At 36.2% G+C, this 16,354-nt stretch overlaps 1 protein-coding gene across 2 annotated transcripts in view; it reads left to right on the top strand.

The window, feature by feature from the left end:
- WDR19 (WD repeat domain 19) overlaps positions 1-16,354 on the top strand; it is a 42,928-nt gene that overhangs the window by 13,765 nt on the left and 12,809 nt on the right. For both annotated transcript variants that reach the window (XM_082050313.1, XM_082050314.1), the window contains 16 exons: positions 48-170; positions 1,513-1,662; positions 2,212-2,359; positions 2,981-3,185; positions 3,782-3,941; positions 4,528-4,638; positions 4,904-5,013; positions 5,976-6,033; positions 6,950-7,096; positions 7,226-7,308; positions 8,472-8,555; positions 9,601-9,747; positions 10,166-10,290; positions 11,639-11,751; positions 12,616-12,684; positions 15,150-15,227. In XM_082050313.1, the coding sequence (XP_081906439.1) occupies positions 48-170; positions 1,513-1,662; positions 2,212-2,359; positions 2,981-3,185; positions 3,782-3,941; positions 4,528-4,638; positions 4,904-5,013; positions 5,976-6,033; positions 6,950-7,096; positions 7,226-7,308; positions 8,472-8,555; positions 9,601-9,747; positions 10,166-10,290; positions 11,639-11,751; positions 12,616-12,684; positions 15,150-15,227 (1,911 nt within the window). The remainder of the gene's footprint in view (positions 1-47; positions 171-1,512; positions 1,663-2,211; positions 2,360-2,980; positions 3,186-3,781; positions 3,942-4,527; positions 4,639-4,903; positions 5,014-5,975; positions 6,034-6,949; positions 7,097-7,225; positions 7,309-8,471; positions 8,556-9,600; positions 9,748-10,165; positions 10,291-11,638; positions 11,752-12,615; positions 12,685-15,149; positions 15,228-16,354) is intronic.

The following is a 16,354-nucleotide window of genomic DNA, read 5'->3' as shown; positions in this document are numbered from 1 at the left end:
ATTGTTAACAGTGGAATTTTTCAGTTCATTCTGCTCTTTATATTTAGATAGAAAGTGAAGGTTTGGATGCTCGGGAAGAACGAGAAACTCGACTCTTCCCAGCAGATGATGATAAATGCCGAATTTTGTGCCATGCTTTAACTAGTGACTTCCTCATATATGGTGCAGATGTGAGTATTATTTCTGGTTTTAAATGTCTTTTTAGACGGAACGTATTTCTATCTGATTTATTTGGATTATTACTTATATCTTAAGCAAAAAAAAAAGTGCTCTGAGAAGTTTACAGTAGGTTGTTACCTATGCAATAACTTCATGCAAATACAGACAAAATTGCATCCAGCTTCCTTTACTGTTGCATTTGTATGAGATGCATTGGCAGGAAGGTTAAGTTTTGCTTTTACTACTGTTTGATGCAAAACACTGATTTTAATAGCATAATTCAATTCTTTTGTCAAGGTGAGAGGGTTGGCAATCAAACTGTATTCCAGATGTAAGAAGAAACATAGCACTTGCCTTGAAAATTTGTTGATTTAGGTGGTGATCTGATAGATGTGGACAAAAAAGTAATGAGGTAAACAAGTATGACAGCATACAAGAAAGTCTTGACTTACTATTGAAGCCTTTGCCCAGGGATTTTTTTTTTGGTGTTTCAACAAAGATAGGTATTAGAAGGGCTCTGAAGAAGGGTATGAACATGCTTATGGATTTTTCCAGAGATTTTCCTGTGCGTGAAGGGTAGTTTCTTTGCTTTTAGTATTTTCTGGCACTGGAAATACAGGGCACATTTGACACTGTTGTATTGTGCTCTTTGTGACACAGACTGATGTACTGAGCTTCCAGAGGAAAGGCAGAATTACTATCTCTGGTGTTATTAAGTCTAATAACTTGAGTGATTTTGCAGCAGTTGAAGGCTTTCCCACCTCCTCAGTACCTAAACTAGTACTGATACATTTGAAGTGCTAAATTCACAACTGATCAATTTCATGTTTGAAAATTTTACAATTGACTTCAAAAGCTGCTTTTTGCTTTCAGTGCTGTTCTTTGTGCAGCACTGATTGAAATATAGTGTTAATCGCAAATCAGTTTGATTGCTTTTCTCCCCTGAATTAGTTACATCTGTTCTTACTAATGTGTGGTTCTTCCTTGGAGGCAAATTTTTCAACTTTGTTTGAAGGCTAAACTTAGCAGACCCTAAGGCATTTTCCCTGTTCAGAGAACTACACAGTAAATACAGCTTGCTGCCACACAGCAGAGTGAGATAAACAACCAAAACAACAGAAAATCCCTCAAACCTCCAGCTCATTTCCCCACCCCCCAAAAAGCCTTGGGTTTTCCCATCCTGATCAAAACAAGCTGTGGGTGAAGAAGGGCATGAAAAAACCACTTGGCAGTATTTTTCTTTGAACACTCTTCATGCTCAGCACTCTAAGATGGGAGAAACTGCAACCAAGTTAATTATCTACTTGCCGCTTACTGATATAATTATTAGCTTTTTCTGTTGTTTCTCATTAGACTGGAGCTATTCATTATTTCTACATCGAAGACTGGCAATATGTGAATGAATATCGGCATCCTGTCAGTGTGAGAAAAATTTTTCCAGATCCAAATGGAACCAGATTGGTTTTCATAGATGATAAAAGTGATGGCTTTGTCTATTGTCCAGTAAGTTAGTGTGGGATACCCATACAGTTGTACATACAAGCAGGCTCTTCAACTATATAGTGTTTTTAATAGAGAATGAAGAAGCTTTTGTCACTCCAACATGTATGCTGGTAGAAGAAATTGCCAAGGAGGATTAAAGATAACTTAATGGTAATGTAAGGAAATAAAACCTGTCATATTAGATCAGGAAAATTTCTTTATATTAAATTCCTGATCAGTAATTTGGAGAAATATATGTGCTTGTATGTTCAAATACAGTTGTTATAACCTGTTAACAAGCACTGACAGTTTCACAGCCGGTTCCTGTACATTTTTTTTCTAAGAAAAGTAAATAACATTTGTATAATGTGCATTTTCTCTATTTACTTCACTTCTGAATTAAACTGTTTGTTATTCAGTGTCACTGCTTATAACAAAACTTTTCCTTAATGCAATTTTCATATTTCTGCACCACTTACATTCTTTTTTATTTTTAATCATAACTAGGATTAATATTTAGTTTGTCTCCTTAATCATTTGCTAGTAATTTTATTTTTGCATTATTTGTAGGTAAATGATAGATTATACGAGATTCCAAATTTCTCACCAACTATTAAAGGAATCCTGTGGGAAAACTGGCCAATGGATAAAGGTGTTTTTGTTGCTTTTGATGATGATAAAGTGTACACTTATGTTTTTCATAAGGATGCCATTCAAGGTACTGTAAATGCTCTTAATTTTTTTTTCACTATTTTAGTTAATAAAGTAAAACATGTTCTGAGTCTTAGTTTGTCTTAAATATTTTCATAACTGCATATAAAAATAAATAGTACTAAAGAAGTTTTGAAGTGCAACTGATTAATAGTAAACTAGTTGCTTTGTGGGTTTCTTTGTAAAGCTCTGACAAGGCATTTTGGTCTTTATTCCCTACATTCTTGCTATTATAATATTTGGTCTGAAGTTTACACGTTGCACTTCAGTTGTATTTTGAAATGGTCATAAGAAAATCTTAGGATCAGGGTGACAGAACTTGCATTCACTTACACTGATACCCAAAACTGTAATCATAGCAATTTATGTAGTAATGATAGAGAAACATTAAGAAATTTACCTGCAAACATTTGGAAAATTACCTTAATAGTTAGAGAAGATTTAAGTTATGTATATTTACTTCACTGAAAAATATGCACTGTACAGTAGATGGTGACTACAAGAATTAGAAATCTTGAATTAATGCCCTGCTAATCTACATTATTTCAGCTGTAAGTGCTTGCTACACTTTTACCAGGTCAGGATTTTTTAAATTGTGTCATCTTTTCTTCCTGATTTTTTAATCTAGGATCCAGGATTATTTTGGCAGGTGGCACAGAAGTCCCCTTTTCCCATAAGCCTTTGTTGTTGTATAATGGAGAATTAACCTGTCAGACTCAGAGTGGGAAAACAAACAATATCAATCTAAGCACTCACAGTTTCCTTGGCAATTTCAAAGACTTTGGACCTAATGAGCTGAGACAAATGCTTACTCAGACTTTAATGTTGAAAAGGTACATCTGTGTTTTAATTATATTGTGTAATTGTTTTCTTCTGTGCTTATAGCTCAATAGAGCATATCCTGGTGATTTAAAAATTATCATGCTGAATAATGAGAAATTAGACTGATCCATGAGTCCATGTAGCTGTCTATGCAGACCAAGCAAAATAAGCGACCTAGTGGTGCTTTATTTGTTTTTCCACTGTCAAATAAAAGCTAAAGTAATTTTTTTCAAGAGTTATTCGGGGTTCCGTGACAGTGGCTCTTCCAAAACTGGCTGAAGGTGCTTCTTGCATACTCTCCTCCGAAGGTGCTTCTTGCATACTCTCCTCCCACTGTAATGAAGCAATGCAAAATCAGTATAATGGAGAGAATGCCAGAGTAGGGAAAGCAGATGATTTCCTGAAAAAGTGTGGTAGAAACAGGAGAAACGGAACTGTAAGTTAAGCATTTGTTTTTCTCCCTTTCTTCCTGATGCACTTCTCTCTTCATGGCCTAGAAGTAAATGCTTTCTATGTTTTCCCTACAATAGTATTAGGAAAAAAATGTGTTAAGAGGGAATTTTATGTACAAGCAATACTAGTTTAAAATGTGTTTTACGTTCTATAGGTTTTCTGAAGCGTGGGAGTTGTGCAGACTTCTGAATGACCATTCTAGTTGGAATGAGCTGGCCAAGGCTTGCTTGTATCACATGGAGGTGGATTTTGCAATACGTGTTTATCGGACGTTTGGTAACGCTGGGATGGTCATGTCACTAGAGCAAATAAAGGTAAAATGTAAGGTCCCTTTTTAACAGGAAATACAGTGATTTAATTCTTCTTTAAGAATTGCTGCATTATTATTTATGTGGGGATTTTTTTTTTACATAGGAGGTGAATTATTTTCAAGGGAATTAAGAGTTATAGAGGAGAATGTGTCCAAACCACATAACTCCTGCTTGGTTTTCTGCTGGAGTGCACAACATTGCTTTCTGCATTTGCTTGACTACAGCAGAATATCTTAGTGTCTCAGGCATTTGGAGGGTCTTTTTTCCTTCGTTATTTTTGAGAAAATGTTTAAGACCGCTATTATCATTTTTAAAAATGGGGGGGCGGATTACAAAAATACATCTAGAAGTGTGCATGAAATAGTACCTTAAAATATACTTCTGCAAATTGCTGATTTTAGGCAATGTTAGCTGTAGTGGCTTTTGAGCTATAATAAGAAAATGAGGGCTTTTTCTGATTTGTAGAATCGAGTACACATGGTTATAAAATGTAGGGATCTTTTGGTTTACTGTACTTACTAAATTATGTTACTTGTAACAATATTTGTTTCTGTTGGACTATTTTTGCAACTATTACATCTACTTACAGGGAATAGAAGACCACAACCTTTTAGCAGGACATCTTGCCATGTTTACTAGTGATTTTAATCTGGCTCAAGATTTGTATCTGGCATCCTCATGTCCTATTGCTGCACTTGAGGTATTAATTTGTGTAAATTTTTCTCTGCTGTTTTCATCTCCACCCTAATGTTGGAATATTTCACCTTCTGATAATTCTGCCCTCTTATGTTTTTTTTTCTTGTCATTGTGTGACTGACAGACATTCTTTTAGGATTAATGTCTCAAATTGTCTGAATCTTTCTAGAATACTAGCTCTATATTTGCATTTAGAACAATATAAAGTTCATATTAGAGTTCAGAGTTTGATACTTGCATCAGAAAATGTTAATGTTCTTTCTTAATAGATGCGAAAAGACTTGCAACACTGGGACAGTGCACTTCAGCTGGCCAAGCGTTTGGCTCCAGACCAGATCCCTTTAATATCAAAGCAATATGCAATGCAGCTTGAGTTCACGTAAGTTCTGTGAAGTTGCAGTGTAAGAATATTGAACCAGTACTTGTGCTAAGTAGAACACAGAATTGAGATACTTCAGCTGACTGTATTGTTGAGAGAACATTCTGTGAGGTCCTGCAGCTATAGTCTGAGGAAGAGTAATTTTGTAAGGAATACTTTAATGCTAGAGACATATGTTAGCAAATAGTAGTTACTTTTGATTAATTTCAGTGTATCTCTATTCTTTTCAACTGACAGAACCACCATATAAAAATATCATTCACTAAATAAGTGGTTTTTTTGCAGGCGAGTGCTTGGAAAATAGAGAAAGTTCACATCATTTAACACTTCTTAAAATGGACAAAAGCCCTACCTTTTGCTTGTCTTTCCTTGAATAGCCAGTAGCTTTAATTTTCTTACATATCTTACTTAGGCAGAGTGTAAAATTTCAAGGCTGCCAATCCATGAAAGAGAGAAGGTATTAGCCATTTGCCATGATTTTAAAGTGTATTTTATAGCTAATTCTTCCCAGATTAAATTGATCTGTATAATGTCTGACCATGAGAAAATCTTCTGTCTATTTAATAAGAGTTTTCAGACTACTCCTTCCCCCTGTCGCTGTCCCTAACACTGAGAGAGGACACTTGTTGGTCACAGAAAGGAAAGAACAGAGGCAGTTGGAGCAATGTAACCATCCATAACTTGAGTTCTGAATGTACTTCAGGGAAAAAAAATACCTTTGTTTTTGTGTTGCAAAAATTCTAAATAATTTTAGAAGGTTAGTTTCATTTATCTTCTCCAAAAAATATGTGGAAGTAGAGGTGAGATTATTGAGGTGTATTATGCAGATTGATTCTTCACATCCTTGTATGGAGTCGGTATTTCTAAAGCAAGACAGATCCATATGTAATCTGTGTGGTAAGCAGGTAACCAACTCTTTCTGTTAAAAATATTCTTCTGTATAACTTCCAGTTTTCTTTTAGGGGTGATTACGTTAACGCTCTGGCACATTATGAGAAGGGAATCACTGGAAACAATAAGGTAATTCCTTTTTACTAATGATAACATTTGTACTGTCATAGTGCATGTTAAGTTGTCGTGTTTCAGGCTCACTTGAATTCAGGTGGGTTTTTTTATTCAGCTCTTAATCTATATGACTGTTGCTTTTTGTGTAGTAGTCTTTGCACTTCTCTTATTTTTAATATACAGAATGATGCTTTCTCTAGGTATAAAGCAGTATTGCCGTTGTACAACATGGCATACTTACACTTAAGTTTTTAGAATTTGAACTGTTTCATGATAGACGTGCAGATGTCAGAGAAAATATTGGTAGGATTTACATTGTTGTAACACAAGTCCTAATTATTCCTTCTGTTCTTCACTGAATTATTATCTATATAAAGAAAAGCAAGATTTGTGTTAGAAAATAAATATATTCAGTAGATCCTCCCTTATTCTGGCATTATTTCCCCAGAAATAATATGCTTCATAATATGTCTATTATGAAGCAGCTTTAATGATACTAGGGGAGCATATTAGGGGAAATAGCAATATTTTCTGAATTTAAGCCATTTGGCTTTATGAAACATCAGTGGTCTTACCACCTTAAAAAAATAATAAATGAAATATCCTGCCTGTAGTTTTCCTTTTTCTGTGCTGTTGGTTTTGGAAGAAAGAGGAGAGTAGAACCAAGCTGTCTGTAAAACAAGATAATTCTCATGTATGCTTGGTCTGGACACATCTTGTAAGTAAAATGTAAAAGACAAACATTAAGAAGAAAACTAATCTGTGTTCTTCTAACTAGCTGCAGCTAGGCAAGAATCTTGAGACAAAAATTGATTTAACGAAGTCCATGTAATGTTTTGTTAATTTGTTTCAGTGGTTGGTTGCTGTGGGTTTTGTGAACTGTTCTTTCCAATGTGTAATGTATAGTTACTGCATTTCATTTGATTGCCAGTACCAAGAACATGACGAAGCTTGCCTTGCGGGAGTGGCTCAGATGTCCATTCGAATGGGAGATATCCGTCGAGGGGTAAACCAGGCCATTAAACATCCCAGTAGGTTACTAAAAAGAGACTGTGGAGCTATTCTGGAGAGTATGAAGGTATGAAAAAGATTTAATAAAGCTAAGACTGAATATGTGAATATGCTAATATGAATATGTGAATTTATTAAAATATTTATTAGTAATCTTAATCTAGAAATGATATTTTAATGTTTTCCAATATTGTAGCAATTTTCAGAAGCTGCTCAGCTGTATGAAAAGGGACAATATTATGACAAGGCAGCGTCGGTATACATCCGGTGTAAAAACTGGTAAGTATAGGTTTTAGGAAAGTGTTATATTTCAGAGAACTTGCTGTGGTGCTCCTTGGAAAGGAACAATTCTCTGAATGGCACAAATGTCTCATTAACTATGTTTCATTGATTTTATTAATTTCAGCCCAAGCTTAAAAAAGAACAGTGTTCTCTCAGAAGCTTGTGTTATTTTAAATATAGTCTATATGGTAAATGGAAGATAGCCTGCCTTTTTTCTTTTTTGTGTGTTATGTTCAAAGTTACATGCGGATTTGAGTGCTTTTTGTGTGTGTGAACCTTCCTCTTTCTTATGAGTGCCTTAAAAATTAAGTTGGAATATTATGTTCATTTACAAAGGAAAATTTTATTCCATCATAGAAGCATCAGTGGCATCAGAATGGACCAAAAGAACACTTTGTTAAGTAGGATAGCTTGTGTATGATGGTAGCCTTGATTTGCAAAGTGGGAGGTACAAGCTTTTTTTACTGTAGCAGAAGGGGGTTCAGTCTGGGGAGTGCTCTGTCTTTTAGGAAGATAGCTGAACTTTAAGGTCAGTCTGTCTTCAGACTCTCATATCCTTGATATTGAAATGCCCACTGCTTAGTTTGCTGGTTTTCATAGATCATATCTCTGTGTGCAACTCCTGAAGTTAGATCTGTGGAAGGGCTGACGTAATTCTGTGTTCTTCCATGCTATGCTCTTATGGATGATGTTGCTCAGAGAATCTGGTACCAGTTGCCTGAAGTCCTCTGTACAACCAGTGGCCTTAAGTCCACAACCATGGGAGTAACCACAACTGCACCTGTACTGGGGTCTTTTGTACTTTTTCTGCACATTCTTTCACGTTACAGTTTTAATACTGTGCTGCTTCTGTAGCTTAATTAGAGAATACCAGAGGTAAATACTGTTGATCTGGCACTTCTTATGCTTGTACATCTCAGACTTTAAAAAGATATTGTACTTCTTTAAGCCTGTATGTTCATGAAGTAGTCTATAATTTCCAGTTCTTAGATCTATGAAGTGCAGCTTTGTAAAAATATTTAAGTGCCTTCAAAGCTTATACATTCCGTTCAGTTACTTCTTTTTTAGCATCCTATTCAATTGTTGATATAAATACACCTGTTTTACTGGAGAAAATTTTAAACCAGATATATTTATTAACTATTATCTTGTCTTTCTAGGGCAAAGGTCGGTGAACTCCTTCCTCATGTTTCATCTCCAAAGATTCACCTACAATATGCAAAGGCCAAAGAAGCAGATGGCAGGTGCATTTAAATGTTTACCTTGTTTTATAAAACATGTTTTCATTGTTGTTGTTATTGTTAATATACATCATTCTTTTTGTAAAATAAAAGTAAAACTTTAAATTTTGCATAAAATAGCCTCATGAAAATGGATTCTGAAATATGTAAACTTAGTGTTGTGTAAAGATTTTAAACATAATCTAATGACCTTCCACTAATATCAAAGATGTGTTCCTACTTGATTTTTTTCCTAAGTGTTAGTGTCTTTTTAACAAAAATTATTAAAGGTTTTAAAGTACTGCACCCAATGCAATAGTCCTCTTAGCAGGGTATTGAAGTTCAGCTTGTTTCTAATGACTCCTTAGCTGTGATTTTTAAAGGTCACTCAAAAGGGGAATAATCATGAAAGAAAATTTTTCATTCTAGAACCGATTACTGTTACATCTTAATGGTTGCACTTGCAAAATATTGAATAATGTGAAATTATTGGCTGAAATGAAAGCCCCAAATAGATTAAATATAATCACAGAATGTAGTTCCTACTAGTCTTTACCTGTAAGTAAATGTGCTTCTGAATAATGACACTCAGTAATAAAAAGCAGCACCAAAGCTAAATGTTTGCATTGATGAGAGTAGAAAATACTATTTGTGTCATTTGCGTAGTGTGAGAATGAGAATCTTCTTGTTTACAGAACAGAAGTCTCATTTTTAAAATTGTACAACTAGTTACCATCAGTTTGGGTTTTTTCTTGCGCTCTCTCAAGTGACTTCATATGGAACAGATTAACCACTTTTAAAATAAACCAAAAGGGATGCTGGCAGAGTAGGACAAAATTAGTATTGTGGTAGACATTTTTCTGTTGTCCCTGCTTTTCATTCTGCCAAGAGGAAAAGAACTAGAGACAAAAAACATAGTAAGTGCAGAACAAGGCTATGATATGCAAAGTGAAAGGAAGGTGTCACAGAGTAACCTTTCAGAAATAAAATACTGAGTGTTTCTTTCACACCCCATTGTAAAGAGTTATTTAAAAGTTAGAAAAAATGATGTGGAAACATTATTTTGCAGGTACAAGGAAGCTGTGACAGCTTATGAGCACGCAAAACAATGGGACAGTGTAATCCGACTATATTTGGATCACCTTAATAATCCTGAAAAGGCTGTTAATATTGTGAGAGAAACACAGTCTCTTGATGGAGCAAAGATGGTGGCCAGGTAACCATCATAATCATACAGGTTAAAAAGGGTGGAGGAGGCCACACGTGTTGGAAGTTGATGAAGCTTGGAAAAGTATCTGACTCTGGTCATTGGTACTTGGCAAGCAACTATAGATTTCAGTTTACTGATGTGAGTTCTCTAAAGTTTGGACAGATAAGCAGGTACTGTTTAATCAGAAAGTTTAAAGAAAGGACAAATAAAGTTTTATTAACTTGAAGTAATTTTTAGACAATAATAAAAGTTGCCATGCTGTATTATTTATACAAAGGTAATTTTAGAAACCTATTTAAAATAATTGAGATAAATCAGAAACGTATTGTATTTGTATGCCACAAAATATACTATATTCCTAAAACATTTGCTGTATTCATTATTCTAATTCATACTAAGGTATTAATTTGTTCATTCTGGTTAGATTCTTTCTGCAGCTTGGTGACTATGGTTCTGCCATCCAGTTCCTGGTCATGTCCAAGTGCAATAACGAAGCTTTCACATTAGCTCAACAACACAACAAGATGGAGATTTATGCTGATATCATCAGTGAGTATTCCAGGTTAATAGTTTGCTTGCAATATGTTTTGCTGTTCTTTTAATTGGTTTAGACTAATTTGAAATTATAAGACAAGGGGTGTGAAGCTTTGTTCCCAGCCTTTTCCATTTCCAGTCACCATGAACAGATTTAACAACCTGTGTCTAACTCAGGCCCACAAGCTAGGCTTTGCTTTCAGCTTAGGTATCTCCCTTGGCCTTCAGTCTGGGTTATTTTCAAATTTGCCCGTGCTAGAGCGTTTTCTATTTATTCATAGAGATAAAGCATTTTTTCATACTTTTATTGTGTCTGTTGAGGAATCCCTTTCTTTGACCTTGATATATGCAGTTCTTCATTTTTATCCCCTTTTTTCCATTATTTTCATGGTTCCAGCTCTTTTCTTCCATGTATATGTCACTTGTCTTTAATTTTTTTCATTTTAAGGTCCTTTGTGGCCTCTTCTTGTCTCAGTGAGAGACAAAAAGGAGGCCTTACTGAGGAACTGACTTTTACCTCAGGCAGTCAAGTCAGTGAGTGGCCAGCTTGTAGATTTGCAATAAATTTTATATTTTTTACCTGTCTTGGGCACCATTCTTTGTAGAAACAGTTGCACACATTTGTCTACCAAATTCTTTCATATTTTCAATTAATCTTTTCCTTTAAAAATGTATTCTTGTTACAAAGGTTAGAAAAACTTGACAACAGTTAGCTTGGTGATGTACTGTTGCAGCTGTTTGTCAAGGTGTGGCAACTATTGTTCTACTGTTCCTTACACTTTCTTCCTTCTCTCCTATCCAAGATAGGACGTCTCAAATTGTAATCTAAAAAAGGGTTTAAAACTAACTTTAGAGTAATGGCTGTCTTTGTGTTCACATGTATACAGTAAAATGGAGTCTTGGTTAGAAGACTAAGTAGTATTCCCTGCTACTACATGGTTACATTGCTCCTAATAGTCTTGCTCTGTGTGATACAGATATATTCACATATTCTTAACCTGTGAAAATAATTCAGGTGATAATCTCATAATCACTTACCCTTATTGTTGCCAAGACATAATGGAAAAATTGGTTAGTAGATCATAGTTATGCCATTTTATTATGTCTGTTAATAAAGCAGAATTCCCATTATGGTGTAAAATCTATGGAAACAGTTATTTCCCTGTATTATTAGCTCCTAATGTCTGGCATTTGGTCTGATTAAATAGGAAAAAAGACCTAAGACATAATTTGACTCTACCTGGCTTTTGTCTTCTTTGAATGTCAGAAAAAAAAGAACTAGCATAGGAATTTGTTCCTTTGGTAGGGTCTTTATTTTACTTAATAAGAATATTCACCTATCATTGGTATCTATCTGTTGCAGGTTCTGAAAGTACTACCAATGAAGATTATCAGAGCATTGCACTATATTTTGAAGGAGAAAAGAAACATTTTCAAGCGGGAAAATTTTTCTTACAGTGTGGTCAATATGGACGGGTCAGTATTTAAAGGATAGAACAGTGATAGTTAAGCATTCATAAAAACTGTTCAAAATACAGTATTTCAAAATTAGAGCAGTTCATAATAGACTTTAGCCGCATTAACTAGTAGCATACTGGTATTTAAAGAAAGTTTAAAAATTGTAAGTAAACTATTTATATTTACAATTATCTACATTGTATTCTGTGAATTATACACTGCCATGCATGTAAGTTTTCCTAGTGATAGTGGCTCCAGGTGGATCAATAACTATTCTCAATTAATTTCTAGATGTCCTGAACATAGAAGTAGATTTTATTTGTATTTTATTAGTTTGACCAATGAAGACTTGGTTGCTGACTAATTAATGAATTTAATACTGTAGTGTGCCCTAACTTAAAACTTTTCTTTTTTAAAAAAGGAGACGTTAATTGACACACTTCCTTTTGATCAGTTACCAATCAGTGAACTAATGCTTATTAAATGTTTGACTTTTGCATGCCGAACACATATGAAAAAATATTACTGATTTTTGCAAATTACAGCCATTCGTAGGTGACCATTTCTTCAGCTGGGGCACAGGGGGCATCCAGTGGCACATTTATCATCAATTTATTCTCACTACATTGCTGTGAACATCTTTCACAGTTAGTTGAAGGAATACACCAGAATTTGGAGAAGACTCTACGTTCTTGCAGGAGTATCTATAAGAGCAACTGCTACCTCTATAGTGTATGCGGTTATCCTTATGGCTGTAAAATACAGTCAAGATGCGCATTCAGTATGCCACTTGTCTGTCAAAATGCAGAGAGAAATTGCTTGATAAAAATGAGGAAAGTGTTAATTTCATGTGTCTCAGTTTTAACTTCTCTATCATTTTAGGCATTAAAGCACTTTATGAAAAGTCCAAACACAGAAGAAAACTTGGCTATAGAAATGGCAATTGAAACAGTAAGTAACTTTGATAAAACAAAAAAATCCTCATATTTTGAAGAAGTTTACTTTCAGTGTTGTGCCGTTTTTGTGGCATCAGTAATTGTGTTTGGACAGATTGCAAATAGAAAGAAAACTGCATCAGTAAAGGTGATATCTAAACATTAAGAAGCAGAATAAATTAATACTGACACCAGAGGAAAAAATGTTTTCAGTTTCAGGTTATGAATTCATTCAGATTTTTGTGGTTGTGTGTCAGCGACCCTTGAGTTTGAAATTTTCTTCTTTAGCAATATCCATATATGATTTTTCAGTTTTGTTGATTTTTCCAATTTGCACACTATAGTTAGAGAGGTCCATATGCTTCCTTTCTCACTCTCTGCCACAGAATCAATGCCCCTCCTCAAGCAGGGCCACCTAGAGTGGTTGCCCAGGACTATGTCCAGACAGCTTTCGAATATCTCCAAGGATGGAGACTCCACAATGGCTATGGACAACCTGTGCCAGTGCTCAGCCACCCTCACAGTGAGAAAGTGTTTCCTGATGTTCAGAGAGAACCTCCTGTGATCCAGCTGGTGCCTGTTGCCTCTGGTCCTGTTACTGGGCACCACTAAAGAAAGCCTGGCTGAGCCTTCTTTGCAACTTCCTTTCAAATATTTATATAATGGACAAGAGCCCCCCAGACCTTCTCTTCTCCAGCCTCAACAGTTCCAGCTATGCTCCAGGCCCTTCCTCATCTTAGTGGCCCTTTGCTGGACTCTCTCCAGTATGGCCTTCTCTTTCTTAAACTGGAGCCCAGAACTGGACACAGCACTCCAGGTGTGGCCTCACCTGGAGTAGATGGGAAGGATCACCTGTCTCAGCTAGATGGCAACACTCCTCCTAATGCAGCCCAGGATACCATTAGCCTTCTTTCCTGCAAGGGCAGGTTGGTGGCTCATGTTCAATTTAGTGACCTCCAAGTCATTTTCTGCCAAGCTGCTTCCCAGCTGGGTGGCCCCCAGCATATAATGGTGCCTGGGGTTTTTTCTCCCCAGGTGCTGGATTTTGTACTTTCCCTTGTTGAACTGTTTGAGGTTCCTGTCAAGAACCCTTTGGATGTCAGCACAGCCCTCTGGTGTATCAGCCACTCCACCCAGTTTTCTTTCATCAGCAAGCTTTGCTAAGGGCGTGCTTTGCTCCGTCATCCAGATCAGATTGGAACCAGTAGTGACCCCTGGGGTGCACTGCTAGTTACTGGCCTTCAACTAGACTTTGTATTATGTATCACAACCCTCTGGGCCTGGTTACTCAGACAGTTTTCAGTCCACCTCACTGTCTGCTCATCCAGCCTATACTTCATAGCTTGTCAAGAGGATGTTATGGGAGACAGTGTTAAAAGCCTTTCTGAAGTCCAGGTGGCCAGTATCCACTCACTGTTCTCAGGTTCTGCTACCAGACAGAAGACCAGTTGCAGCATCAGTCTTACTAAAACCTTTTTATCTCTAAAAATCTCTTGTCCATCCCTAAAAAAAGAAAATAAATGAAGCAATGAAGAAGAATAAATGAAGCAAAGGTGGAGCAATCTTTGCTTGGTTATTTTACTTATGATCTCTAAAGCTGTGTGGTCATCAGGTCTCCAGCTCATGCTGCACCTTAGTGCATGGTAACCTACTCTGTTTCTTGAGATTCCCTTCTAGACGATATATGCTGGAAGCCTGCCTCAGCAGGCCCATTGCCAGCTTCCATCTAGGCATCCACTGCAACTTTCACTTTCTGTCATCCAAACCATGCTCAAGCTGCCTCTGTTCCCTTGAAGAACCCACAGCTTTGAAAATCTTGTTAGGTATCACTAGACTTTTTTCAGACTCTGTAACAGTAGACCTGACTGCTTGGAACTGGGCACAGCCACTCTTGAGGCCTTCCGGCTCACAGAGCTGTCAGCAGGGCTTGTAACACTGAATTCTGAGGTGTCTAGTGCTTTCCTCTGGATCCTAATGTTTCAGCCCAAATGAAAAAACCAAACACTATGAAACAGCCCAAAGACTATTGCAGCAATTGTACCGTATGTGTCCTTGTGGAATCTCAGCCACATTTTTGAGACTGTCTCTTCAACTGGCCAGATAGTGCTGACTCTTCTAGTGACCAGCACTAAATATTCCTGTGGTAGGTGCATTGTGCTGGGTTGATAGGCACAGCTTTGTCACAGCAGGTTGCAGCTGATGATGCCTGGGTTCTGGTGCCTTCCAATACTAAAGCAGAGGAACAGTTTGCACTGGTAGAGATAGTTTGCGCTGGTAGGGGTTTAGTTATAATCCCCTGACATAACACATTAGAAAATAAATGCAAACTACTGCAGGTCAAAGTTGATGAACCAAGTAATCTTCTGATTGAAGACACAGAACTAAAAAAGTAGTTTCGGTGTTTTTATGGAAATCCTCTTTATGAGCAGGTATTTTTCCTTTCTCTTTCATATCATAATTTCTTCTGTCTTTATTTAATAGGTGGGGCGGGCAAATGATGAAGCCCTAACAAATCAGCTGGTAGACTATCTTATGGGAGAGAGTGATGGCATGCCCAAGGTATTGTATTTTTGTCACTGTTATTGTGTCACATTGCTGTGCTACAAGGTCTTTTGAACTTATTTTGTCCTAAAATTTTTGGTAGACACAGGTTGTGTTTTAGCTTGGTTTCATTTAGGAGCAAGACATACTTGGTCACTCAGAGTCATTTTACCCAGTAACTTCCATTTCAGGAAAATAAGAAAGGAGGTAACTGTCTTAGATATAATCATCTTTCTCCAAGCTCTATGGAAGCAGGTAGTTGGACAGAGGAGGTTCAAATTAACGCTCGTACTGAGGAAAAGAGACAAAACAGGGCTGTTTGCTGAGGCCAGTAGCCAGCTGGCTGCTGCCTTTCGCAGATGGACAGCCAGCATCTGTGTGTTTCCAGCCTAGCTACAGCACCAGTCTCTTCTTGCAGTGTGGGGACTTGGTCAAAATGCTGCAGTGGAAAAAAGTAAGGTAGTAAATAGGAGATGAAGGACAAAAACCCAAAGAAGATTAGGTGACTTTAGCTCCTGTATTCACATATCAACTTAAAACATAAAAAGTTTTGGGCAGATTTTCAAAATTACCCAGCTCCTGCTTGATTTCTTAAGTGATTATTTACCACATTCTCAAAAATAGTTCTGTTTTAAAATGTGACATGAAGAGAAAAAAAAAATGCTTCATGGGGATGCCTATACGATAGTTAAACCTTATTTAAAAATATATATATCTTTCTTTTTTGATTTCTTATTATGTAGAAGTATTTAGTTTAAAGTTTGAACTTCTTATTCATAGTTTCATCTGTGGATATAGACTGTAGTTCTGTGAAGAAAAACACAGAGTTCCTGTTCTGTGTTGGAGAATAAAATTATATATTTAATTTATGATAGGAAATTAGAAAAAAGTAAGCACATTTCAAGATTTTTGGTAGCAGACCTAACATGGAAGTTCTGATTAACAACAGGAGAATAAGATACTGTGGATGCTGATTTTTACATTGTTACTCATCATCATAGCATATCTTCTTTGGATCATTAAAACTGTACATATTACTATTTTATACTATTCAGGAAGTGCTTTGTGAGGTGAGAGGTGCTATGAGGCTTCTTTTAATGTCGTGTGATCAATTAATAAAATTTTGAAAGGGCCATTGTCCTTTC

Source organism: Streptopelia decaocto (assembly GCF_964273445.1).
Source record: "Streptopelia decaocto genome assembly, chromosome: 4".
NCBI classification, from domain to species: domain Eukaryota; kingdom Metazoa; phylum Chordata; class Aves; order Columbiformes; family Columbidae; genus Streptopelia; species Streptopelia decaocto.
Note: the sequence above shows the minus strand (reverse complement) of the source record. Positions and strands in the feature narration are given on the sequence as shown.